The sequence below is a fragment of the Oncorhynchus keta genome, chromosome 32 (assembly GCF_023373465.1).
Source record: "Oncorhynchus keta strain PuntledgeMale-10-30-2019 chromosome 32, Oket_V2, whole genome shotgun sequence".
Lineage (NCBI taxonomy): Eukaryota > Metazoa > Chordata > Actinopteri > Salmoniformes > Salmonidae > Oncorhynchus > Oncorhynchus keta.
Window position 1 is genome coordinate 24,744,917 of NC_068452.1, and position 26,986 is coordinate 24,771,902.

The 26,986-nt window shown below is 44.2% G+C and overlaps 2 protein-coding genes and 2 long non-coding RNA genes across 15 annotated transcripts in view; 2 read left to right on the top strand and 2 right to left on the bottom strand.

The window, feature by feature from the left end:
- Positions 1-26,986, bottom strand: part of LOC118365684 (dedicator of cytokinesis protein 7-like) — a 60,195-nt gene that overhangs the window by 14,389 nt on the left and 18,820 nt on the right. For 4 of the 9 annotated variants that reach the window (XM_052491011.1, XM_052491009.1, XM_052491010.1 and 1 more), the window contains 20 exons: positions 26,572-26,656; positions 25,984-26,159; positions 25,571-25,639; positions 25,079-25,418; positions 20,082-20,167; positions 19,820-19,886; positions 19,448-19,597; positions 16,011-16,091; positions 15,548-15,704; positions 11,988-12,118; positions 11,034-11,127; positions 10,683-10,845; positions 6,840-6,957; positions 5,761-5,831; positions 4,451-4,589; positions 4,131-4,232; positions 3,938-4,024; positions 3,514-3,745; positions 3,092-3,256; positions 2,693-2,868 (listed from right to left, as the gene is read on the bottom strand). In XM_052491011.1, coding sequence (XP_052346971.1) covers positions 2,693-2,868; positions 3,092-3,256; positions 3,514-3,745; positions 3,938-4,024; positions 4,131-4,232; positions 4,451-4,589; positions 5,761-5,831; positions 6,840-6,957; positions 10,683-10,845; positions 11,034-11,127; positions 11,988-12,118; positions 15,548-15,704; positions 16,011-16,091; positions 19,448-19,597; positions 19,820-19,886; positions 20,082-20,167; positions 25,079-25,418; positions 25,571-25,639; positions 25,984-26,159; positions 26,572-26,656 — 2,689 coding nt within the window. Of the gene's footprint in view, positions 1-2,692; positions 2,869-3,091; positions 3,257-3,513; positions 3,746-3,937; positions 4,025-4,130; positions 4,233-4,450; positions 4,590-5,760; positions 5,832-6,839; positions 6,958-10,682; positions 10,846-11,033; positions 11,128-11,987; positions 12,119-15,547; positions 15,705-16,004; positions 16,092-19,447; positions 19,598-19,819; positions 19,887-20,081; positions 20,168-20,385; positions 20,405-25,078; positions 25,419-25,570; positions 25,640-25,983; positions 26,160-26,571; positions 26,657-26,986 lie in introns of those variants that run through there. The other 5 variants (XM_052491003.1, XM_052491007.1, XM_052491006.1 and 2 more) reach the window with 2 other exon arrangements.
- Positions 439-2,344, bottom strand: LOC127914495 (uncharacterized). Of its 4 annotated transcripts, XR_008088631.1 has the most exons (5): positions 1,921-2,025; positions 1,281-1,721; positions 826-1,057; positions 613-641; positions 457-554 (listed from the first exon to the last, which is right to left on the bottom strand). It is a non-coding gene; the product is annotated as an uncharacterized LOC127914495 (long non-coding RNA). The 4 variants fall into 4 exon arrangements; XR_008088632.1 differs by having other exon boundaries at positions 439-554; positions 613-1,057; XR_008088633.1 differs by lacking the exons at positions 457-554; positions 613-641 and adding an exon at positions 2,241-2,344 and having other exon boundaries at positions 939-1,057; positions 1,921-2,029.
- On the top strand, positions 1,604-2,686 carry LOC127914494 (uncharacterized). Its single transcript, XR_008088630.1, has 3 exons — positions 1,604-1,705; positions 1,980-2,537; positions 2,572-2,686. It is a non-coding gene; the product is annotated as an uncharacterized LOC127914494 (long non-coding RNA).
- On the top strand, positions 8,411-10,382 carry LOC118365375 (uncharacterized). Its single transcript, XM_035747552.2, has 4 exons — positions 8,411-8,947; positions 9,586-9,735; positions 9,847-9,957; positions 10,062-10,382. The coding sequence occupies exons 1-4, from the start codon at positions 8,642-8,644 to the stop codon at positions 10,101-10,103; spliced, it is 609 nt and encodes a 202-aa protein (XP_035603445.1). The 5' UTR covers positions 8,411-8,641; the 3' UTR covers positions 10,104-10,382.

Consider the following 26,986-nt stretch of genomic DNA (forward strand, 5'->3'; position numbering starts at 1 on the left):
CCACACCGACACACAGGCAGCCACAGGCCATGGGGGAGAGAGGGAGGGAAGGAAGGTTAGGGAGGGTGGGAAGGAGGGGTGGAGACTAGGGTCAAATGAGAAAGAGAGAGCGAGAGAGAGAGAGACGGGGGGGGTAGCAAGGGATAGAACACAGAGGGCCAGACAGACATAGGCACATCACATGATTGCATAATTGACAACAGCGGTGGAATCAACCAACCATTGGCACAGACAGACAGGAATCACAGGCATGCATATCAAGATACGACACTGGAGGGCCACTACAGGAGGACGAGGGGAGTCTGATTGTATGTTTATTCACAGGAAACACATCAGACAGACATTCCGCGTACATTTAAACAGCCAGAATGCAATTTAACCCCGATTTGAGTAAGTGTCTACGTTTAGACTGGAAGAGGCAGCAACACTATCATAAGCACACAGATAACATATTTAGGAGTTTGTCACGTAGTGCATTTGCTTCCCCAACTAGAGAAGAAACGGAACAGGTTGTATTTACAGTGCATAGACAGGACAGGTTGTATTTACAGTACCTAGACAGGACAGGCTGTATTTACAGTACCTAGACAGGACAGGCTGTATGTACAGTACCTAGACAGGACAGGTTGTATTTACAGTGCCTAGACAGGACAGGCTGTATTTACAGTACCTAGACAGGACAGGTTGTATTTACAGTACCTAGACAGGACAGGCTGTATTTACAGTACCTAGACAGGACAGACAAGGTTGTATTTACAGTACCTAGACAGGACAGACCAGGCTGTATTTACAGTACCTAGACAGGACAGGCTGTATTTACAGTACCTAGACAGGACAGGTTGTATTTACAGTGCATAGACAGGACAGGTTGTATTTAAAGTACCTAGACAGGACAGGCTGTATTTACAGTACCTAGACAGGACAGGAGTACCTAGACAGGACAGAACAGGCTGGATTTACAGTACCTAGACAGGACAGGTTGTATTTACAGTACCTAGACAGGACATAACAGGCTGTATTTACAGTACCTAGACAGGACAGGTTGTATTTATAGTACCTAGACAGGACAGGGTGTATTTACAGTACCTAGACAGGACAGGGTGTATTTACAGTACCTAGACAGGACAGGGTGTATTTACAGTACCTAGACAGGACAGAACAGGTTGTATTTACAGTACCTAGACAGGACAGAACAGGTTGTATTTACAGTACCTAGACAGGACAGAACAGGTTATATTTACAGTACCTAGACAGGACAGAACAGGTTGTATTTACAGTACCTAGACAGGACAGAACAGGTTGTATTTACAGTACCTAGACAGGACAGGTTGTATTTACAGTACCTAGACAGGACAGGTTGTATTTACAGTACCTAGATAGGACAGAACAGGAGTACCTAGACAGGACAGGCTGTATTTACAGTACCTAGACAGGACAGGTTGTATTTACAGTACCTAGACAGGACAGAACAGGCTGTATTTACAGTACCTAGACAGGACAGAACAGGCTGTATTTACAGTAACTAGACAGGACAGGTTTTATTTACAGTACCTAGACAGGACAGAACAGTTTGTATTTACAGTACCTAGACAGGACAGACCAGGTTGTATTTACAGTACCTAGACAGGACAGAACAGGTTGTATTTACAGTACCTAGACAGGACAGAACAGGTTGTATTTACAGTACCTAGACAGGACAGAACAGGTTGTATTTACAGTACCTAGACAAGACAGAACAGGTTGTATTTACAGTACCTAGACAGGACAGAACAGGTTGTATTTAAAGTACCTAGACAGGACAGAACAGGTTGTATTTACAGTACCTAGACAGGACAGAACAGGTTGTATTTACAGTACCTAGACAGAACAGGCTGTATTTACAGTACCTAGACAGGACAGAACACGTTGTATTTACAGTACCTAGACAGGACAGAACAGGTTGTATTTACAGTACCTAGACAGGACATAGGACAGAACAGGTTGTATTTACAGTACCTAGACAGGACAGAACAGGTTGTATTTACAGTACCTAGACAGGACATAGGACAGAACAGGTTGTATTTATAGTACCTAGACAGGACAGAAAAGGTTGTATTTACAGTACCTAGACAGGACAGAACAGGTTGTATTTAAAGTACCTAGACAGGACAGAACAGGTTGTATTTACAGTACCTAGACAGAACAGAACAGGTTGTATTTACAGTACCTAGACAGGACAGAACAGGCTGTATTTACAGTACCTAGACAGGACAGAACAGGTTGTATTTACAGTACCTAGACAGGACAGAACAGGTTGTATTTACAGTACCTAGACAGGACAGAACAGGTTGTATTTACAGTACCTAGACAGGACAGAACAGGTTGTATTTACAGTACCTAGACAGGACAGAACAGGTTGTATTTACAGTACCTAGACAGGACAGAACAGGTTGTATTTACAGTACCTAGACAGGACAGAACAGGTTGTATTTACAGTACCTAGACAGGACAGAACAGGTTGTATTTACAGTACCTAGACAGGACATAGGACAGAACAGGTTGTATTTACAGTACCTAGACAGGACAGAACAGGTTGTATTTACAGTACCTAGACAGGAAAAAGGCAATGTCTAACATAGCTGTATTACCAGAGAGGAGCCAATGCGAGAACTCAATTCAATACCATTTGATTTGTATTGGAGGTAGAACTGACCTTGCTGGCGATGATCCTCTGCACCTCCTCGTCAGGTGACGTGGGGGTGCTGGCCAGGTCAGGGTTGGAGTTACTGATGCTCTTGGAGCGGGCCAGGTGCAGGGTGCTGGGGCGGGCCGTTGCCCTGGACAACGTGGCGTACTGGATGGGCAGCTCGTAGGCCGGGGTGGCACCCCCTGGTCAGGGAGAAGAGGAGGGCACTGATACCAAAAGACACACTTATGCTCGTTTTAGTACTTGAGTGAGAATTCTCCAACCACAAGGTTAAATGAATCACACCCAAGCACATCAGAGACATGGATAGATTAAAACACTCTTCCTTGAAAGCATTGGGACGACATCATTACAGCTGGTGTGGAGATATAGTGAATCTTCATTGTCTGCTGTTCCATTCCTCACCAGTAGGGGGCATGGCAGGCTCAGCAGTGGGCAGGTGGAAGCAGTAGTGGATGTAGGAGGCCAGAAGGTTGTTCCTGCCATGCTGGTCCTGGTTCCCCTCCAGGTTCTTATGGATCTGGTTGACCAGCAGGGACATGGCCTCGAACGCTGCACGGCCCAGGTTCACTGAGAGATGGGAATGGGGGAAAAAAGAGGCAGAGATCACACATGGGTTTGCACTTTTGGGACTGTTCCATTTATTACATTGTACAAGGCAAGCTCAATCGAGCGTAGACATAAAATATTTGACAAATGTATCCTAGACCTGGGAGAAATATTTGACCAGGAGTGTTTCTGCGGGAGAGATGAGGATCTTGAAAGGGCGATGAGGGATGAGTCAATCTAAGATGGCCGCCCTCTGTAAAGTCAGCCAAGCCACTCACCGATCTGTCCTGCGATGACGGGCGGGTGGACGATGAGCAGGATGAGTTTGGAGAGCAGCTGGTGGAGGAAGCGGACGCAGGTGTCGAGTAGCGCCCCCCGCAGGCCGGTCATGCTGGCCTTCAGCTCACCCTCCACGTTGGCCTCACTGATGATACAGTCCTTCAGACGGAACGGGAACGAGTACTCCTCCAGGACGTAACACAGGGTGAAGAACTTATCCAGGTGGGGGTCCTAAGAGACAAAGTCACATGGGGAGGGGGGTAATTCATTTAATTTACAATCCCATTGACTAGAGTATTAGAGAAAGTGAGGTAAAGAGAGAGAGAGACAGAGAGAGGAGAGAAGTGAGAGAGGGAGAGAGAGAGAGAGCGAGAGAAAGAGAGAGAGCGAGAGAAAGAGAGAGAGCGAGAGAAAGAGAGTTACCTGAGTGTGAACTGAGGAGGCAGCTGTCACCTCCACATTGAACACCTGCTTGTGATTATCCACCCACTTCATGCCTGGAAGCTGCACCTGCAATACACACACATTACCTACATCAAAACTCAGCCACACACAGACTAAGCATACAAACTCGTGAGTTCATGAGAACTGAGCATGCATGTGCTCGCACACTTACGTCAGGGGTGAGGACGGAGTAGCTGGGTGGTGGTTTCTCCACAGAGACGGGCAGACTGAAGGAACCGGTCCGTAGGCGGCCATGTTGCATCAGAGGAATCCACTGTGGACAGACAATTTAATGCACCTTGTTACATCACACATAAATAAAAGACACAGCACAGCCAATCACTGATGACACGTCTAGTGTTTCAAAGGCCTAAATATTAGTAGCTTGTAACTGAGGTATGTAATGGGTAGGGAGGCACCCTAACTTGGGTCCATAGGTTTCCCTGGTCAGGTAAGTGGAAAAACCTCTGGGTCCCAGTGAAGCGTACTCACGGTGTATCCCACAGGGGTCTCCAGGGGCGTGTTCTGTTTGGGCTGACAGCTGATGTGGTAGAAGGTGAACAGGAGGTGGTGGTTGTCTGTCAGGTTGGCTGGAATCTTCATCTTCACCTCCTCATAGAACTCTGGAGACCTGAGGGGAGAGAGAGAGATTGGTGAGAGGGAAGGGGAGGAGGAAAGAGACAGAATGAGAGGATGAGTGTGGAAGAGAGAGTGATAGGTGAGAGAGGGAAGGGGAGGAGGAAAGAGACAGAATGAGAGGATGAGTGTGGAAGAGAGAGTGATAGGTGAGAGAGGGAAGGGGAGGAGGAAAGAGACAGAATGAGAGGATGAGTGTGGAAGAGAGAGTGATAGGTGAGAGAGGGAAGGGGAGGAGGAAAGAGACAGAATGATGAGAGTGATAGGTGAGAGAGGGAAGGGGAGGAGGAAAGAGACAGAATGAGAGGATGAGTGTGGAAGAGGAGTGATAGGTGAGAGAGGGAAGGGGAGGAGGAAAGAGACAGAATGAGAGGATGAGTGTGGAAAGAGAGTGATAGGTGAGAGAGGGAAGGGGAGGAGGAAAGAGACAGAATGAGAGGATGAGTGTGGAAGAGAGAGTGATAGGTGAGAGAGGGAAGGGGAGGAGGAAAGAGACAGAATGAGAGGATGAGTGTGGAAGAGAGAGTGATAGGTGAGAGAGGGAAGGGGAGGAGGAAAGAGACAGAATGAGAGGATGAGTGTGGAAGAGAGAGTGATAGGTGAGAGAGGGAAGGGGAGGAGGAAAGAGACAGAATGAGAGGATGAGTGTGGAAGAGAGAGTGATAGGTGAGAGAGGGAAGGGGAGGAGGAAAGAGACAGAATGAGAGGATGAGTGTGGAAGAGAGAGTGATAGGTGAGAGAGGGAAGGGGAGGAGGAAAGAGACAGAATGAGAGGATGAGTGTGGAAGAGAGAGTGATAGGTGAGAGAGGGAAGGGGAGGAGGAAAGAGACAGAATGAGAGGATGAGTGTGGAAGAGAGAGTGATGGGTGAGAGAGGGAAGGGGAGGAGGAAAGAGACAGAATGAGAGGATGAGTGTAGAAGAGAGAGTGATAGGTGAGAGAGGGAAGGGGAGGAGGAAAGAGACAGAATGAGAGGATGAGTGTGGAAGAGAGAGTGATGGGTGAGAGAGGGAAGGGGAGGAGGAAAGAGACAGAATGAGAGGATGAGTGTAGAAGAGAGAGTGATAGGTGAGAGAGGGAAGGGGAGGAGGAGGGAAGGGGAGGAGGAGAGACAGAATGAGAGGATGAGTGTAACAGGAAAGGTGTGGAAGGGAACAGGCTCTTACTTGTCATGGTAGATGACGGGTGAATAAGCCTCCGTGAAGAACTCAGCACAGCTGGATTTCCCAAAGATAACCTATTATGATGAGAGGAGACAATGTTTATTGGATCTATGCCCTTGCACAAAAACCCCCACCACCTTTGCCCTCAGAGCATTCGTGATACACAAGGGAAACTGTTGAGCATGAAAAACCCAGCAGCGTTGCAGTTCTTGACACACTCAAACCGGTGCTTGGCACCTGCTACTATACTCCGTTCAAAGGCACTTAAATCGTTTGTCTTGTCCATTCACCCTCTGAATGGCACACATACACAATCCATGTCTCAACTGTCTATAAACCTAAAAATCCATATTCAACCTGTCTCCTCCCCTCCAGCTACACTGTGAATTTCACAATTGACATCAATAAGGGATCAAAGCTTTCACCTGGTCAGTCTGTCTAATGTTTTGTAACTCTGTATGTCCATAAAGGAATTTACCAGAATCCTTCTCAGAACTGCTATGTAAATAACATGTCACACTAAATTAAATGTAAGGTTCCTTAGCATTACAGTTGGAAGTCTTCCAGATTAAGTCATTGATAATTAGCTGGTTTCTAAACATCATTAGTTGAATATGAGTTTTTTTGTTTGACATTTTATGGACTGGGAATATGTCCAATAGTTGTTTAGAAGTCTCCACAGGGCTCCGTCAATGGATTAGGACACTGTTGCCAGGGTCCCAGATTAGATTAGGGTGTGTCCTAAAGGCTCCAATCGGATTAAGAATCCACTGCACTGAACAACACCACAGCTTTTAGACAGGAAGTTCATTCTGCAGTAAAACCCTCCTTCAGTTTGTTAGAACCATCAAAAAGGTTGGCTGTTTCCAAAAAACAGGAACTAGGGTTACCTACCCCCAACTCAGTTAAACACACTAGACATTCTTGTAGAGTGACCTACTCTTGTGGGGCACATCATATTTCACAGCATCAGGCTTTTCTTTGTGAGGGGGACACCATTGTTCTGAGAGCACTGTGTTACAAATCTGTAGAGGTTTCCTGTTTTGTGATTGGCCTGCTTCACCAGTCCACCAATCACTCACCGGCATGGCCAGACTGGGATCCTCTCCTGCCATGAACTGCACCTTGACAGCAATGTTCCTGACTGAGCCCTGCCGACTGCTGAAGTTCAGGCTCTGGGGGTAGATATAGAGCAGGTTCCTGGAAGTGGAGAGGAGGAGGACAAGATGAGGGAGAAGAAAGAAATGTCAGTGAATTTGAATTCCATTATACAACCCGGAAGGCATAGAGGGGTCATTACACTAGTTTCAGCTCAGCTAGCCGACATGCTGCGGCTGCCTGCCAACATATCCTCCCTCCTAACTAACACATGGACCACAGAGAACATGTATGGTCAAATCAATTCTATCTGGCACGTGACTACAAAACCAGAATAGCTAGCCTAAATTAGAGGGTGGTATTAGGTCATTGCTGATTTACTGCAGATTTATAACAAATCAAAAAAGAAATCTTAACAATTAGGCCTATAAAGTGAGAAGGATTGGGAGAGAGAAACCATGTGTTTCGAGGAAGCATGTGTGACCGAGCAGGGTGTGAGTGACCTTCAACTCCTGTCCAAGTCAAACATGTGAGAGAACTTCAGAGCATACCAGTATACTCCAATCCAAAATGTAATTTACTTAGCAAGAACATTGTTCATTTATCTAGTATCCACACACTCACAAACAACACAGAGCAGTGTGACATATCGTCATGGTCTGATGGTCAGCCCAATATAATACTGTGCCCGGTTGCATAAAACATCTTAAGTGTTTCTCTTAAGGAATAATGTTCCCGTACCTAAGATAATTGTTGAACGGTGTTGCAGAGCCCCTCAAACATTTCCCATAGGTAAGGGCATACTTAAGGGTACTTAAGGATAGTTTGAAGGCATGTATTGCAGAAAAATGACCTGGTTACCATGGAGATGACCCGATTACTGACTGAAGGTCTTGTCAAAGGGCATTTCTTTTGGGGAGATTGCAAAATAAAACTTATACATTAAAGACGGGAGAAACAAATTGATTCAGAAGATAACAAAACAAGTTTATTTTCTTGACCTTTTTCTCAACTTGTTTCTATTAATTTCTAAAACGTCAAGCTAACTTACAGAGTAGGTAGCTAACTAGCCAGATGGCTTTGTAGCCACTGATTGTGCACCTTCCATTGTTTAGCTAAGTAACTCGCTAGCTGGTTGATGTTTTCCTTTTGCAACCAGGGCAGAGGAAAACATTCACCTTCACAAAATCTGTTGACATTGAGATCCATACGGAACGAAGCACTTAAGGGACCTCGTGGGCACCATTCATCTTTTCACTTCATTTAAGAGAGAAATTCACCTTCAAATGTTTTATGCATCTGACTTAAAGTTAAACTTGAGATGTTTTATGCAACCAGGCCCTGGTCCATATCTACCAGGACAAACAGAGTTGATGTTAATGTAGGTTATGTATATTTGACACCTGGAGGCCTGACAGAGTTACTCCAGAGGTTGGGATGAATGCCAAGGTCAGCCTGACTAAGGCCACAGAGCTGATCTCTGATTGGACCACGACTGAGCTAATGTTTCACAGTCATTTTGAACACCCAATATAAAAGAGTTGTATCATTACTGATATCCGATGTGAGACTAAAAAGATACTACAGACCTGAGGCACTTAGACATACAGCTGAGAAAAGGTACCTTTTTAACGACAACTGAGGATCAACAACACCCTTAACAAAACTTTAAAGCAAACAGGCATAGGAAGGGGCACTGGGCGATTCTCACAAGATTTCGAGTCGATAGTCTCTCTGAAGAGACAAAGAAATAATCTCTCTATATAGCCTCTGTCCTCAGGTCAGGATGAGGGCCACACTACTCTGCCTGCTGTGTATGGCCATGTGTTTAACAGGGATCCCAGCCAGCCCCGTCCGGAAGACCCAGAAGAACAACCAGGCTGCCCCCATTGATGACATGAACGTGCTGATGTACGGCGTGCTGCAGTTCAGCGAGACCCTGCACCACATCTACGAGAGCACCGATGCCAAGTTCGCGCGGATCGAGAGGTCGCTGAGGAGACATGAGGAGAGGCTGGAGAGGCTGGGCCAGGAGGCAGGCCAGGCCGCAGAGAAGGACAGACAGATGAGACAGGTGCTAGGACAGATACAGGTGAGGAAACATATCCTGCTCTGACGAAGGTCTACTGTGAACGGAAACCTGCCAATTAAATTACTGAAATGTGCATAGCTCTAAGTGGGCAGAGGCTTTTTATTCAGTAGAATTTCAATCTTGCACCTTAGCTACTCTGTCAGGTGTACTTTAGATTGATCTATTTACTGGAGAAAACACACCCAGTCAGACACCTCAAACTAACTCTGACAGTGTCATCAATTGGTAGAGGGTTAAGCACTTAAAATCATGATCAATTTGTCGATTTCACTCCAGAGCGACAGGGCAGACAGAGATAACCCTACTTTGCCAACAGTCTGAAATCCCAGTCAGTCAGATAAGCTCTATTCCTCTGGGCTCCAACAGGGAGAGAGAACAGCTGAACAGACACCATTGGCTATTTGGCTGAATGGGCCAATAACTGCCATGAACCTGAGCACTCGATTATCTGGCTAGCTATTCAACATAAACACAGAGCCATGTACATGTTCGTTTTGTTTACTCAATATAGATCTTAATGTTCTGAGAACAGAGAATGGCATTGGCCAGCGAGTGTATGTTGAGGCCAAGGCAGTTTGAGCAGCTGGTCTGAGATCAGTGGGAGGGAGAGGATTTAACGCCAGATGCTCTTTTCCAAGGGCCAGATGGCTGGGCTGCAGTCAGAGGCTGAGGAGGCCGAGGGCAAGGTGGCCCGGGTGGAGCAGGAAGAGGGGGATCTTAGGACCAAGGTGATCAACCTGGAGACATACCTTCAGAACTACCCCCCCAACAGCATACAGGAATTAAAGGTAAGGTACACTTCTCAATCACACACAGATTACACCAAACAATCCAATGCCAACACACTCAATCTGTTCTATTCCATTCATAAATTCAGATGTGTGTGTGTGTGTTTTCAGGATAGAGCGTTAAAACACTCCAGAGTTCTGGAGGGCCTGCTAACATGGACACAGTTCCAAAAACAGAGCATTGAGAGTCAGAACCAACAGTTGACCAAGCTACAGAAACTGGTGTGTATAATAGCTGAACATAGTTTGAAAAATGCTAAATAGAATCTGCTCATGATTGATGTAATGATGGACGCCGTGTTTGACGAAGTTTGTTTTTATTTCAGAGTGAAGCCAGGAGACAGCCAGTCCTTAGTCACAACGCCTGATGGTTCCACTGAATCTCAACACCCGCTACTGTAGCTAATACACTCCATGACTTTACCCGTCTACTCAGTCAACCATAATTCACACAGAACAAACATTCCCACCCAATAAACTGAATCACAATAACATTATATATTTATACCACTGTATTATATTTCCGAATACAATTGTGTTCAATACAAGCCCTTTTTTTTAGTGTACATGTTCTTTATTTGAATTCTAATTCATTCTTACTGCTGTCATATTGTATATTTTGTGTGAAAATAAAAATCTGCAAATATAATTCCTGATCTGTGATGTTTATGCAGCACATGACATGTAAAATCTATGTATGATCTATGACAGAGTCTACTGTAGGTGTGTAGATTGAGCTGTAGGTGGTGTGAGGGGTGTAGACTGACCTGTAGGTGATGTGAGGGGCATAGACTGACCTGTAGGTGATGTGAGGGGTGTAGACTGACCTGTAGGTGGTGTGAGGGGCGTAGACTGACCTGTAGGTGGTGTGAGGGGTATAGACTGACCTGTAGGTGGTGTGAGGGGTGTAGACTGACCTGTAGGTGATATAAGCAGTGTAGACTGACCTGTAGGTGGTGTGAGGGGTGTAGACATAGCGGGCAGGGAACTCCAGCACCTCCTTGGTGGGGCGCACCCTCAGGTCAGGGTAGGGCTTGACATGGAGCAGCTCAGGAGACAGGCAGTAGTGAGGAGAGTCTGGGGCTGGAGAGATGTCTATCTTCAACTGGGCTAGGGACAGAAGGAGCAGGAAGAGAGAAAAAACGAGGTTACACCTGTGAACATCAAATATATTCTCTATTCCTATAGGAATTTTCTGCAGGTAATTACATATAAACATTTGTGTGTGTGTGCTGTGCATGTCAGCCAGAAACTTGTAGAGGTTTTCATCAATTAGCCTGTCCCCCTCCTATAGGTACCTGTGACAGGTCTCAGTCTGCGTAGGACAGAGGATGGTCTGCGCATGTCTGCCAGAAACTTGTAGAGGTCTTCATCACTCAGCCTGTCCCCCTCCTACAGATACAGAGATCATAGTATATCGGCACACAGACACATCTGAGACAGGTTACAGTGACTATAACAAGTATTCATATCCAATGGATTTCACATTTTATTGTTATAAAGTGGGATTAAAATAGAGAAAATACTCTGCAATGTCAAAGTAGAAGATAAAATCGTATACAAATATAAATGATGAAAAACATTTCTTGATTAAAATCAGTTTTCACCCTGAGTCAACACATGTCAGAAACACCTTTGGCAGCAATTACAGCTGTGCGTCTTTTTGAGTAAGTCTAAGAGCTTTGCACATCTTGGTTGTGAAATATTTGCCCATTATTCTTTTCCAATTTCTTCAAGCTAATTGCTAGACAGCACTTTTTTCAAGTCTTGCATTACATTTTCTAGGAGATTTAAAGGGATAGTACAAGATTTTGGCAAGCAAGCCATTAAACTCTGTTTTAAAATCACAATTGGCCTCATGGTGAAAACCCTGAGTGGTTTCCTTCCTCTCCAGCAACTCAGTTAGGAAGGATGCCTGTATCTTTGTCGTGACTGAGTGTTTTGATACACCATCCAAAGTGTAACTAACAACTGAATATTCCTCTTTGTGGTTGAATCTGTGCTTGAAATTCACTACGTGACTAAGGGACCTTACAGATAATAGTATGTGTGGGGTACAGAGATGAGGTTGTCATTCAAAAATCATGTTAACCCCTATTATTGCACACAGAGTATTGCACACAACATTTATAACATTTTAATCCCAATTTGTAACGCACAAAAATGTTTTAAAAAATCCTGATGGGATGAATACTTATCATAGGCACTGTACACCTGGGTAGCACACACACACACACAACATTCTGACTGACCTGTTTGAAGAAGTTGGTGACTGTGAGAGTGGCTGGACGGAAAGTGGCAAAGTTACACATGTCCTCTCCTACACTCATCCGCTCAAACCCTTTCTTCTTTCTCTCGTTCCATGTTCCATGGCCTTTCCGCTCTGACAAAAAGACAAGTCATCCGTTTCGAGATGAAATAACAATTATTACATACTTATTATGAAATTGTGACACTTTTGTTATATCCACTATTCAACAAGAAGTGTCTGAGTGTGACTGATGTAAGGAATTCCAACATGTATTTCCAAGTGTTTATTAAGAGAGAACCTGTCAGTCCCTCCAAGATTCTACGATCGCATAATTCGATGCAAAATCAACCAATCAGCGCATATTATGCGAGAGCTCGCACTTTTGACCAATTCCGCCAATGTTAGCGCATAAAAAGGATCCAATCAAAAGAGGTTTCTTAATTTTTAACCAATTACTGCACAGTTACCGTGGAAAATGGCCCAATCCAACCACACGTCAACAAAGTTTCCCCCCCCCCCTGGCCTGTCAGCATATTCACATGCAAAGATGATGGGTGATTGTTGATGGCTGACAGGCAGTACAATGTACAGAAAACAATCTAATTTGCCAACAAAAATAACAGCTAACGACCATACGAAACAATTCCCAAGCGTTTCTGGAAACTAGAGAAATTCGACAATCAACAGTCACTTGGAATCAGCAAAGCATATGAGAATGTCAGAACAGTTCCGACAGTAGCGGCAGACCACCATGACAGAAGTGGTAGCAGGGAAGACTGTGGCAAGCGCTGAAAGAATCAAGGTGAGTGGCGTTTTACTACGCTAACCTTGGCTTTAGTAGGGTGGTCGGCACTCTGCTCTCCCCAGTCTAACCTTGGCTTTAGTAGGGTGGTCGGGACTCTGCTCTCCCCAGTCTAACCTTGGCTTTAGTAGGGTGGTCGGGACTCTGCTCTGCCCAGTCTAACCTTGGCTTTAGTAGGGTGGTCGGCACTCTGCTCTCCCCAGTCTAACCTTGGCTTTAGTAGGGTGGTCGGCACTCTGCTCTCCCCAGTCTAACCTTGGCTTTAGTAGGGTGGTCGGCACTCTGCTCTCCCCAGTCTAACCTTGGCTTTAGTAGAGTGGTCGGCACTCTGCTCTCCCCAGTCTAACCTTGGCTTTTAGTAGGGTGGTCGGCACTCTGCTCTCCCCAGTCTAACCTTGGCTTTAGTAGGGTGGTCGGCACTCTGCTCTCCCCAGTCTAACCTTGGCTTTAGTAGGGTGGTCGGCACTCTGCTCTCCCCAGTCTAACCTTGGCTTTTAGTAGGGTGGTCGGCACTCTGCTCTCCCCAGTCTAACCTTGGCTTTAGTAGGGTGGTCGGCACTCTGCTCTCCCCAGTCTAACCTTGGCTTTAGTAGGGTGGTCGGCACTCTGCTCTCCCCAGTCTAACCTTGGCTTTTAGTAGGGTGGTCGGCACTCTGCTCTCCCCAGTCTAACCTTGGCTTTAGTAGGGTGGTCGGCACTCTGCTCTCCCCAGTCTAACCTTGGCTTTAGTAGGGTGGTCGGCACTCTGCTCTCCCCAGTCTAACCTTGGCTTTAGTAGGGTGGTCGGCACTCTGCTCTCCCCAGTCTAACCTTGGCTTTAGTAGGGTGGTCGGCACTCTGCTCTCCCCAGTCTAACCTTGGCTTTAGTAGGGTGGTCGGCACTCTGCTCTCCCCAGTCTAACCTTGGCTTTAGTAGGGTGGTCGGCACTCTGCTCTCCCCAGTCTAACCTTGGCTTTAGTAGGGTGGTCGGCACTCTGCTCTCCCCAGTCTAACCTTGGCTTTAGTAGGGTGGTCGGCACTCTGCTCTCCCCAGTCTAACCTTGGCTTTTAGTAGGGTGGTCGGCACTCTGCTCTCCCCAGTCTAACCTTGGCTTTAGTAGGGTGGTCGGCACTCTGCTCTCCCCAGTCTAACCTTGGCTTTAGTAGGGTGGTCGGCACTCTGCTCTCCCCAGTCTAACCTTGGCTTTAGTAGGGTGGTCGGCACTCTGCTCTCCCCAGTCTAACCTTGGCTTTTAGTAGGGTGGTCGGCACTCTGCTCTCCCCAGTCTAACCTTGGCTTTTAGTAGGGTGGTCGGCACTCTGCTCTCCCCAGTCTAACCTTGGCTTTAGTAGGGTGGTCGGCACTCTGCTCTCCCCAGTCTAACCTTGGCTTTAGTAGGGTGGTCGGCACTCTGCTCTCCCCAGTCTAACCTTGGCTTTAGTAGGGTGGTCGGCACTCTGCTCTTCCCAGTCTAACCTTGGCTTTAGTAGGGTGGTCGGCACTCTGCTCTCCCCAGTCTAACCTTGGCTTTAGTAGGGTGGTCGGCACTCTGCTCTCCCCAGTCTAACCTTGGCTTTAGTAGAGTGGTCGGCACTCTGCTCTCCCCAGTCTAACCTTGGCTTTAGTAGAGTGGTCGGCACTCTGCTCTCCCCAGTCTAACCTTGGCTTTAGTAGAGTGGTCGGCACTCTGCTCTCCCCAGTCTAACCTTGGCTTTAGTAGAGTGGTCGGCACTCTGCTCTCCCCAGTCTAACCTTGGCTTTAGTAGAGTGGTCGGCACTCTGCTCTCCCCAGTCTAACCTTGGCTTTAGTAGAGTGGTCGGCACTCTGCTCTCCCCAGTCTAACCTTGGCTTTAGTAGGGTGGTCGGCACTCTGCTCTTCCCAGTCTAACCTTGGCTTTAGTAGAGTGGTCGGCACTCTGCTCTTCCCAGTCTAACCTTGGCTTTAGTAGGGTGGTCGGCACTCTGCTCTTCCCAGTCTAACCTTGGCTTTAGTAGGGTGGTCGGCACTCTGCTCTTCCCAGTCTAACCTTGGCTTTAGTAGAGTGGTCGGCACTCTGCTCTTCCCAGTCTGTCTATAGAGAGCGCTGCTCAAAGCACTGAGTGCAATTTGTCAGCTTTGCCGTTTTAAACTCTCTGCAAAACTTAATAGGGATTTACGAAAGCACCATCTTTCTGGATAAAAAAAAAAGGAATAATAATCAACCACAACTCTTATTTTTACGTATTCTGTTCTTTATCTCCCTTACGACCATTTTAGGAGAAAAAAAATCACAAGCTCAAAAATTTTGAAGACAAGTTGATAGCAAGAAATATCGATCCTCAAATTGAAAGTGATCGATCAGCTCTGAATCTTTTTTTTTTTTTTTAATGAGAGGGAGAGAATGAGTAGGAATGGGAGGTGCGTCTCGTATTGATAGCAAGCCCCAAGCCTGATGGAGAGGAGAGGTGTGTGTGAGTGGATTATGACAGAGCTGTTTGTTCAGGAAAATCAACAGAATTGAGCACTTTAGATGTTTAAATTGTTTGTCTTATGTATTCTACTTAAAATCGTCCTAAAACTGAGCACATATGACTTATTGCTTTATATGAAATGAACGTGAAAAGAAAACACCTCAAAATGTATCGCAGAATTTCAGAAAAGCTGCCACAAAAATCAAGCATCCCCCCGCAGAAATCACAGAAGAATGTCACAAAATCCTGGAGGGACTGATCTGTGTATGTGCTTGACATCCTAACTGTGATTAAACCAGGGGGCGTTTGGTAGAGGTCATAACTACCAGAGTCAGAGTCGGGGTCGGAGCGCTCCAGCCCCCCCACACTGCTGACGATGTTGACCAGGTGGATGGCCGTCCAGGCGAAGGGCATCCTGTACCTCCCCAGCCTGCTACACGACGTCTCTGCCTGCTGACGCAGCTTCTCCAGCTTCTCCTTGTGCTAAACAGAGTGAGACTGACTGACTGGTGGGGACTGTAAGAGTGGATGGGAGCTTGCTCTATCAAGGGCCTTGAAAAAAGGCCTTTGCTATGTGATACTGTAATATTTATATAATGTTTCAGCGTTTGTTGGACATTGAGCTTCAGAATAGGGAATTGCAAATATTGCAGTTGTCTGACTAGACAGAATTGAGAAATGCTGATGGCTACCCAGCTGGACAGAGTCCCATGTGCATGACCTCATGCACGCATGTACATATGCAAAGAAAAGACCAATAGAAGATAGATACTATGAACTTACTGTTACCTTTGATGAGTCCGACTCTTTCATGACCATGTAGGGTTCACAGGATTCCCCTATGTCTCCCTGCTGAAGGACTTTCTCCAGCTGACACACACACACACACACACACACACACACACACACACACACACACACACACACACACACACACACACACACACACACACACACACACACACACACACACACACACACACACACACACACACACACACACGTGTGTAACGGTGAACATTGCTGACCTGACCATTATTTGCAAATGGTGCACACATGGTGCATGCACACACATTTCTAAAGCAATATATGAACTGCAAATATTGGATGCATCTTCAGAATAACTAATGTCACATTCACTAGTTAAAAGACAAATAGGTCGTTGCACTTCACTGTCACCCATGTGGCAAAGCTTACAGAACTTTATCTAAAGTAAATAAGTGATATAATGCAGCCATGATAAGGTATTGCAAAGCCACTTGGCATGAATCATTCTGGTGGATGAAGGATATTCCACTGATTTGTCTGGGATGGTCTGCTCAAATACAGTTTACACAGCAAATTGGCCAGTGTTACCTTGTATGGATTTTTCTGTGTCACATAAGAGCCCCAGTGTTGGTGTTAATACCCAGTGTTCTAATGCTGGTAGATTTTTGGAATTGTTTGTGTCAATTGATTGATTAATTAGTCTTACGCTACACTAATCTAATCTGTTAGATTTATTGCGCCCGTTACTGAAATGATTGTTCCAGTTTAGATGGTTTAGGTCGTCTCACATCTGGGTCCTCCTGACCATGGCAGTCATTCTGAATGCAGGTTGTGGGTGAAAACATTTCAAAATGTTTGATATCTCCACTGGATTCGAGCTGGATTCCAATGGAAATTACACCACTTTGCAAGCCAGCATAATTTGACTTGCAAATAAAACTCAAAAGAATAAAAAGGAAAGTTTTACATCTTCCTAAGTCTGAGGGTGGTTTTAACCTTCCAGACTTGGGAATTGTATCAACTCACCACACAAGTCTTCTACTTGCGACAGAGTTAAATGCACTAAAGAGGAACAATGGGTACATATTGAAGATGAGCATGCTCATCCCCTGAATCTTTCATGTGTCAATTTCCAAAAGGATAAAGCTGAGAACATTAAAGCAGCAATACGTAGATTTTTTGGGCAACCCAACCTAATTCACATAGATGTGTCATTCTCATTGAAAGCAAGTCTAAGAAGCAGTAGATCTGTTCTATGTGCACTATTTCTATGCTGACTGTTCATAAGTTTTGTTTTTGCTCTTTTTACTTTCGGTTTTGTACAATAGCTTCAAACAGCTGAAAATACTATATTTTTGGTTGTAGAAAATATATTTCACAGCGGTTTAGATGGTACAATGATTCTCTACACTATACTTGTTTGTTTTGCCACAAACTGAAATGAAGTGAATTTTTGCAACCAGGAAAAAAACTTTATAGTTAAAAACACTACAACAATATAGAAGAAAATGAAATATATTCTACAAGAACCAATATCACTCTTTGAAAACACAATCCTATGGAACAATACAAGCTTTTCAGAATTCACTGATAAATTGGTCCACATAGAAAACTGAAAACATAAATGACTTGGTAATAGGAAATAAATGTATTTCCATTACAGAATTAAAAAGCAATTTTGGTCTGACCAGTGTAGATATTTTCAAATACATGCAACTTAAAGGTTTATCACAAAGTCTCGATTTGAAATAATTTGGACATCAGAGCAATCTTTAGAGAATCCAATTAGAGTCAGAAACTGATATTAATATGATAGGTAAGATATACAAAACCTTGCAGAGGTTATTGGCACAAGATGGAGGGAATTTTGGAACATAACTAAATTACAGTTCATGAAAATGTACGCTTAATCCAGTATAAACTAATGTATAGAATTTACTATACAAGAGACAAAATTCACAAATTCTACAGTACAACGGCAGAGTCATTTCTTAATTATACAACGGGTGGGCCTAATCCTGAATGCTGATTGGTTAAAACTGCTGTCATAGATTTAGTCAGTGGCGTCAAAATACCTTTATGCTCTGTTCCATCTGACTGTGCAATCCACTATCTCATCAGCCCAGGCAGGAAAGTTATACACTTGATCTCCACTATAAAAAGGATCTAGACATTATCTCACATTTCTTCTAGACTAACATTTAGTTTTCAACAGTGGAGATTTGTATAAACCTTGCTGTCTGTCTCTCCGACATATGCAACATTGTTTGAATATTTAAAATTAGATCTCCTGCTGTCCCATAATAATGAATGAGTCGAGACGAGACAGACAGGCAGGGTTTCTATGCGAGTCGAAATCATGAATCAGCTGGCATCATTTTTATGGATATTTACAACAAAAAAAAAAGGTCTATTGAAAAAAGGTCAAACGAAACACCGCTAATTTGCAGTCTTTCCAACTTCAGTTTGAAGTGATAGTGTTACGATTGCTGTGTTGTTGGCTTGCTCCTCTGAACAACCGTGTCCTGATGAGAGAGCACATTTTCTATGCCAGGCGAATTTGAGCATCATAAGGACATTGTCATGGATGTATCTATAATAAATGGTCACTAGAAAACAGCTTAAACAAATGCAGCTACTTTGTTGTTATTCTGGCTGCACTTTTTTGACATGACTACAAGTTAGCCGTAGTTGGCTAGCTAGAAAGAAAGCAAGCAAGGGATAAGAACGTTGCCAGCCAGTATGGCAATAGAACATTTATAACCAACGACTGGGTCGCATCCAAAGATAGTGTTGTTGATGTTTGTGCGCGTCAGTACGCTATCGTTTGTATGTGTATGTTTAGTAAAAAAAAATATATATATCGCACCAAAATAAATATTTGACTTGCAGGCCTCTGTATTAGGGGAAAACTAGGCCCTCAAAATAAAGCTTATAAAATATGTCTTGTCTTAAAGAATATAATTTTAATGATAACATATTCACTTGGGATCTCACTTAGTGAAGGCTACAGGACTGAAAATTAATGAATGCAACAGCCATGTCTATGTCACTAACAAATACAGTCATGGGTGGTAACTCCACAACTCACACGAAAGGTAAGGCACACTGTGAAATATGCAAATAAGGCTTTACACTAAGCAAAGTGTTAATTTCACACTTAAAAGTGTGGACCCATATTGACACTGGAAGATAGTTAAATGCAACTCTCTCAGTGTTTATTTAACAGTGGAGAATTTGCTGTGTAATTCAATTCACACCTAAAAAAAATTGTGGAAGGTGGATAGACGATAAAAGACTTTGTATCATTAAAAAAGTTCATATGGACTAGGGGTTCTCTCCTGAACATGTGACCAGACCAAGACACAGTCCTACAGAGAGTCAGTAGATTGTCATGTGACGTAGAGCCTCCGTGGACTCTCTGTATCTGCCCCCCCTGGTGGCCCTATGCCCAGTACCTTGATGACCAGGAAGATGTCTGCAGAGGGGTAGGTGATGGAGAAGATGGCTGAGCGGGCCAGGGTGGAGATGGCTGTGTGGGGTGTGTGGAGACGCAACAAACCCTTCATCTGATCTGAGTTCAGGTCAAAGTGGAAGTCCTCTGAGATCTGGGAGAGGGAGGGAGGGAGAAGAGGAAATGTATGTCAAGGGATATTAATTAAGTTTTGACTCAGATTTAAAGCACAAGACCTTTGAGGCATACTGAGAGCTAGAATAATGTAATCAGTCAAAGCATGAGCTCAGCATGACATAAGCATAATATGATAATTCAAAAATAAACCTGCTGTATATGTACACAGTCTAAACATTTCTAGAAAACTCATAGGTACCTTTTTCTTTTCCTTGACATCATAGAGAGCGAGAGTCCCAAATATTGGCTCAATTTCTATTTCAAATCTGTAGGGGGGTACAAAAAGCACGTGTGTTTGGATGAGAAGGAAATACGATTGATAAATTAATAAAATGCCAAAATGTATTTACCATTGTGCTGACCTGAACTGTGACTCAGCACTTTACATTTGTGTGAAAAGGGTATAAGAGAAAGAGTGACCGACAAGGATAATTTTAGGAACGATAAGGACAGACACTCACTTGAGGGACAGACACTTGACCATGATCCTCTGACCACAGTGTTCTTTGGGGACCTCTGGGACAGAACATCTCTCCACAGCCTCATCCTGTCAGACAACACACATAGCCATGAGAACATCAACACGACGGCGGCATTTACACAGCCAGACGCCATGGCAACGTTGACACAGACACCACAGTAGTGTGTACACAGACACAACGAAAGAGGGAGAGAGCATGAGAAGGAGACAGAGACAAGTAGGGCTGGGCGGTAAATGGTATACCGGTATTGACACACTGACTGGGTTTGGGCGATTTACTTTACCTTCTATAACGGTATTTGAATGTTTTGTTTGTTAAATTTGATACGCCACGTTCCACACACACCTAGCCCCTCCCCGTCACTCATGGAGCGCATTTGTTGTTCTTGTGCTCGGTCTGCATTGTCAACGCAACACATGCAAAAACATTTTTTTTTTTGACTAAAATGAAAATGTTATTGATCACATACACATACTTAGCAGATGTTATTGCAGGCGTAGCGAAATGCTTACAATGACAATGTTGATGACAACGATGTGGTTTTCTATTTGCTTCTTAATATACATGAACTAGTGTTCCAGAATTACACAGTTAGTTTGTGTTTCTTACATCTGCTAACAGCTCGTTTGTCTTTTCTAAGCAAGTTGGGCCTAAATTGTGTTAGTTGCTAAAGCTAATCACTGGTTAGCTGGCTAATAAAATGTAGTGAGTCAGAACAAACATAACTAGTTATACAGCCTGATAATACCAGTGATGGTGTAGACTGAAATCAGCATGTTGTTTGTGCAACAGTATCTTCTAAATCAAAGAGGAATAAGCGAAGCCTGAATATTTACTAAATGAAGTAGCTAAAATAAAGTATTCAACGTAGCCAACGATTATAGGGTCCCCTGGGAAACACTTATCAAAAATGTGGTTCCTACGCTCACAATAACTCCTCCCTGGCATTTTCATTCAAACAACACTGTATTCAAAGTGCCAACTATCATATTCTAACTACAGAATTCGAATAATCATTATATTTCCATGACTCCAACAGTTCCCGAAGGCACTGCATCTCAGTGCAAGTGGCGTCACTACAGTCCCTGGTACGTCTGGGTTTGGCCCGGGGTAGGCCGTCATTGTAAATAAGAATATGTTCTTAACTGGCTTGGCAAGCTAAAAAATATATATATATATATATATATATATATATATATAAACATTTTTTTTTTTTTACGTTCACACAAGTGCAATTGCAACATTTTGTAAAAAATAAGGCATAGATTGTCTGCCCATATCACGCAGCCCTACGTAGTATTGTGGAAATGATCTCAAATAAGCGCAGAAATGGATGGAAATAAATGTTGGTTGAAGTTGAATAGAACAGTATAAAACAATCAGAATGGAGAAAGACTCATTGAAATCACTTAGAATGTACAGTGCATTTGGAAAGTATCCAGATCCCTTGACCTTTTCCACATTTTGTTACGTTACAGCCTTGTTCTAAAATGGATTCAATTCCTCATTAATCTACACACAATACCCCATAATGACAAAGCAAAATCAGATGGTTTAACTTTTTGTAAATGTATTAAAAAAATCACACTTACATAAGGTTGAAGTCAGAAGTTTACATACACTTAGGTTGAAGTTATTAAAACTTGTTTTTCAACCACTCCACAAATTTCTTGTTAACAAACTATAGTTTTGGCAAGTCGGTTAGGACATCTACTTTGTGCAAGACACAAGTCATTTTCCCAACAATTGTTTACAGACAATTATAAGTGAAATAATCTGACTGTATCACAATTCCAGTGGGTCAGAAGTTTACATACACTAAGTTGACTGTGCCTTTAAACAGCTTGGTAAATTCCAGAAAATGATGTCATGGCTTTGGAAGCTTCTGATAGGCTAATTGACATCATTTGAGTCAATTGGAGGTGCACCTGTGGATGTATTTCAAGGCCTACCTTCAAACTCAGTGCCTCTTTGCTTGACTTTATGGGAAAATCAAAAGCAATCAGACAAGACCTCAGGGAAAAAAAAGTCTGGTTCATCCTTGGGAGCCATTTCCAAACGCCTGAAGGTACCATGTTCATCTGTACAAACAATAGTACGCAAGTATAAACACCATGGGACCACACAGCCGTTATACCGCTCAGGAAGGAGATGCGTTCCGTCTCTTAGAGATGAACGTACTTTTGTGCAAAAAGTGCAAATCAATCCCAGAATAACAGCAAAGGATCTTGTGAAGATGCTGGAGGAAACCGGTACAAAAGTATCTATATCTACAGTAAAACGAGTCCTATATCGACATTACCTGAGCCTCAGCATTACCTCAGCAAGGAAGAAGCCACTGCTCCAAAATTGCCATAAATAAAAGCCAGACTACAGTTTGCAACTGCACATGGGGACAAAGATCATACTTTTTGGAGAAATGTCCTCTGGTCTGATGAAACAAAAATAGAACTGTTTGGCCATAATGACCATTGTTATGTTTGGAGGAAAAAGGGGGAGGCTTGCAAGCCGAAGAACACCATTCCAACCACGAAGCACGGGGGTGGCAGCATCATGTTGTGGGGGTGCTTTGCTGCAGGAGGGACTGGTGCACTTCACAAAATAGATGGCATCATGAGGGAGAAAAATTAGAGGGATATATTGAAGCAACATCACAAGACATCAGTCAGGAAGTTAAAGCTTGGTTGTAAATGGGTCTTCTAAATGGACAATGACCCCAAACATACTTTCAAAGTTGTGGCAAAATGGCTTAAGGACAACAAAGTCAAGGTATTGGAGTGGCCATCACAAAGCCCTGACCTCAATCACATAGAACATTTGTGGGCAGAACTGAAAAAGCATGTACGAGCAAGGAGGCCTACAAACCTGACTCAGTTACACCAGCTCTGTCAGGAGGAATGGGCCAAAATTCACCCAACTTATTGTGGGAAGCTTGTGGAAGGTTACCCAAAACGTTTGACCCAAGTTAAACCATTTTTAAAGGCAATACACTCAATTAGTATTTGGTAGCATGTACACTTCTGACCCACTGGGAATGTGAAGAAAGAAACAAAAGCTGAAATAAATCATTCTCTACTATTATTCTGACACTTCACATTCTTAAAATTAAGTGATGAACCTAACTGACCTGAAACAGGGGATTGTTCCTAGGACTAAATGTCAGAAACCTGAGGCTAAGGTGCATGTAAACTTCCGACTTCAACTGTAAGTATTCAGATCCTTTACTCAGTACTATGTTGAAGCAACTTTACAGCCCGAGTCTTCTTTGGTATGACACTACAAGCTTGGCATACCTGTTTTTGGGGAGGGTCTCCATTCTTCTCTCCAGATCCGCTCTGTCAGGGTTGATAGGGAGTGTTGCTGCACAGCTATTTTCAGGGCTCTCCAGAAATGTTAGCTTGGGTTCAAGTACGGGCTCTGGGTAGGCCACTCAAGGACATTCAAAGACTTGTCCCAAAGCCACTCCTGCATTGTCTTGGCTGTGTGCTTAGGGTCGTTGTCCTGTTGGAAGGTGAACCTTTGCCCCAGTCTGAGGTCCTGAGCAGGTTTTCATCAAGGATCCTTCTGTACTTGCTCCATTCATCTTTCCCTCGTTCCTGACTAGTCTCCAAGTCCCTACCGCTGAAAAACATCCCCACATCATGACGCTGCCACCACCATGCTTCACTGTAGGGATGGTGCCAGGTTTCCTCCAGATGTGAGACTTGGCATTCAGGCCAAAGAGTTCAATCTTGGCCAGAGAATCAGACCAGAGAATATTGTTTATCATGGTCTGAGAATCTTGTAGGTGCCTTTTGGCAAGCTCCAAGTGGCCTGTCATGTGCCTTTTACTGAGGAGTGGCTTCCGTCTGGCCACCCTACCATAAAGGTCTGATTGGTGAAGTGCTGCAGAGATGGTTGTCCTTCTGGAATATTCTGCGATCTCCACAGCTCTGTCAGAAGGACCATCAGGTTCTTGGTCACCTCCGTGACCAAGGCCCTTCTCCCCCGATTGCTCAGTTTGGCCGGGCGGTCAGCTCTAGGAAAAGTCTTGGTGGTTCCAAACTTCTTCCATTTAAGAATGACGAAAGCCACTGTGTTCTTGGGGACCTAAAATGCGGCAGAAATTGTTTGGTACCCTTCCCCAGATCCGCACCTCGACAATCCTGTCTTGAAGCTCTAAGGACAATTCTTTCGACCTCATGGCTTGGCACTGTCAACTGTGGGACCTTATAGACAGATGTGTGCCTTTCCAAATCATGTCCAATCAATTGAATTTACCATATGGGGACTCCAATCAAGTTGTAGAAATATCTCAAGGATGATCAATGGAAACAGGATGCACCGGAGCTCAATTTGAAGTCTTGTAGCAAAGGGTCTTAATACTTATGTAAATAAGGTATTTTGTTTTTTTATTTTTAATACACTTTGTCATTATGGGTTATTGTGTGTAAATTGATGAACATATTTTTAAAATCCATTTTAGAATAAGGTTGTAACGTAACAAAATGTGTAAAAAGTGAAGAGGTCTGAATACTTTCCGAATGAACTGTATATGTTGCCACCCTAGGGGCACGCACTACTCAAAGCAAATGTAGAACTTTTATTACTCAAAAACATCAAATAACATCAAATACCCTAAAAACATACATTTTTCAAATACCTTAATATTATATTTTGGCCATATCGCCCAGCCCTAGAGGCAAGATACGCAAACAGATGGTCACGTGGCTGAGAAGGCTATTTCATTGATGTGCTTCAATGTCTATGGTGGAACTGCCTGATTTTTAGAAAAATAATCTATATGTAATTAACTTTGAAACATTTTTAAAAATATATAATTAAGTTGTGATATATTTTCCGTAACTTTCTATGTTATAGCTATATCATTCTATACAAAGTCGGCTAGCCCTTTAGCAACACATGCTGACAGACAACTGAGCCGAACAGAAGAGAATAGTGTATGGATGATATGAATATTATTATTTGGGACAGACCTCGTCGGGAGTAGGGAAGAGCCCCAGCAGGTCAGAGTGGCGCCCCTGCAGGCGGGCCTCAGCGTTGCGGCGGTCCATGTCCTCTGCAGCTGTGCGCTCTAGCACCGAGGGCAGCAGGGCGTCCGGCGACGAGTTCTTCAGGTCAAAAATACTGGAGGCCCAGCTGCCCCGGGGCGTATCATCCAGAGAGACTGACCGCCGCTTAGCATCGTCCTGGTCATCCTGGCGGTCAGTGGCCGCAGCCTCGTCCAGTTCAAAGGTCTGCTTAACCAGCCCTCGCTGCCTCTCCCTCTGGCGCTCAGAGTTATGGGGGGTGTGGGTTGTACTATAACGCTGATACCTACACATGACAAAATACATTTTCCTCATCTTTAAATCACAGAGATAATGCACATCATGGGCACCATTGCAACCAAATCAATGGAAAATCAATGTGGATAAATGAATGGAAAAGAGGGTGGCATATGGGACACATGATAGAGGGACACTCACTTCCTCTGAATGATCAACCAGTCATCTGTGTAGACAGCCAAGGCATCTCTCACTCTTGGGTCAAATGTGCTGTGGAGAAAAAAAACCCATGAATTATATAGAATGACAAATATTACAATGGCATAGGAAAGGTACAGGGTGTTGCCTGTCCAGTAGCATGATAATGCAGTGTCAAGAAGTCCTAGTTATGTGAGTGAGCGTGTGTGTCAGTCTTACCCTCTAGATTATTTTCTAGGCGGGGCACAAAGGAATTCAACACAACATCCAGACCCCTGTCTTCAAAATTGCCATTTGAAACCCATTGAAGCCAAACTCTTTTAGGCAGGTGGAAACAGAGCTAAGCAAGGGGACATAGTGCTAGGGGAAACACTGCTGTACATAATGTACATAATGTGTGTGTTAGTGTGACTCACTCCTCCTCGGGCAGAGGGGGCTCCAGTGTAGTACACTCTCTGTCCTGCAGGAGGAGCTCCAGGTCGTCTGGGGGGAACTCCATCAGCTGTCTGAGGGGGCAAGGCTCCGCCCCAGGGGCGTGGCTACTCACATACTCCTCATAGTCCACAGGCTCCACCACCTCTGTCAGTGGCACCTGACAACCAATCAATCAATAACACACAACAATCAATACCTGAGGTGCGTTCAGTACGCTTGAACGTTTGCGGAACAGTTTGCCCTGAACGAAACGTTTCCTTGAACAGACCGAGATAAGTTTGCTCCGTTCGGTGGGTGTGCCTTGAAGCAACGAGTGACATATTTAAAAAAGGGCAGCGAAGCATTATATTCATACACTTGAACATTCCACCAGGACCACAAGCCACACCGAGATGGTGAGCAAAGAAGAGAGGTGGATCATATGAGTGATTAAGCCTACGTCGTCTAGTTTTGACACGCTCGTATACAATATACATAGACACTGGCTCCACTTCAGTAAGAGCACTGCGGCGCTGACCAAAAACAAGGTGATATACCTAAAACACACACACACACACACAGCTACTTACAGGTTGGTGTGCTCCTCGTTTCTTGGACAGCTGAGGGGAGCCGTACTCTCTGGACACCTGCTTCCTGACCTCTGCAGCCACCGTCCTGACAGAGACGGACAGGAAACGGTAGAGTACAGTTACGCTCAAACAGGGGGGGAAAAAACGTTTTTTCATTCACAGCTGTATCTTCAGGAAGCCAAATAGAAACAAGTCTAGACATAATAAATACCAGAATAGAAATCATTCTGTCAGTGGATAAAGACGGTTAACTTGAGAACTGATTTGATGCCCAAACTTGCAAGCGCTAGCCTCGGATTCGTATGCAAATATGCTCCATAATCTAGATACTCAGCTAAAATCTCTCCAGCGAGGTGCCAAAAATCTAATTGCCTCACCATTATCATGCACATGCAAATAAGCCAATTAACATAGG

Bases quoted from the DNA above. Each gene is read 5' to 3' on its own strand.
- LOC118365375 (XM_035747552.2), top strand. From the start codon at position 8,642: ATGAGGGCCACACTACTCTGCCTGCTGTGTATGGCCATGTGTTTAACA. The intron at 8,948-9,585 runs GTGAGGAAACAT...CTCTTTTCCAAG, and splicing joins AGGTGCTAGGACAGATACAG to GGCCAGATGGCTGGGCTGCA. The intron at 9,736-9,846 runs GTAAGGTACACT...GTGTGTTTTCAG, and splicing joins ACAGCATACAGGAATTAAAG to GATAGAGCGTTAAAACACTC.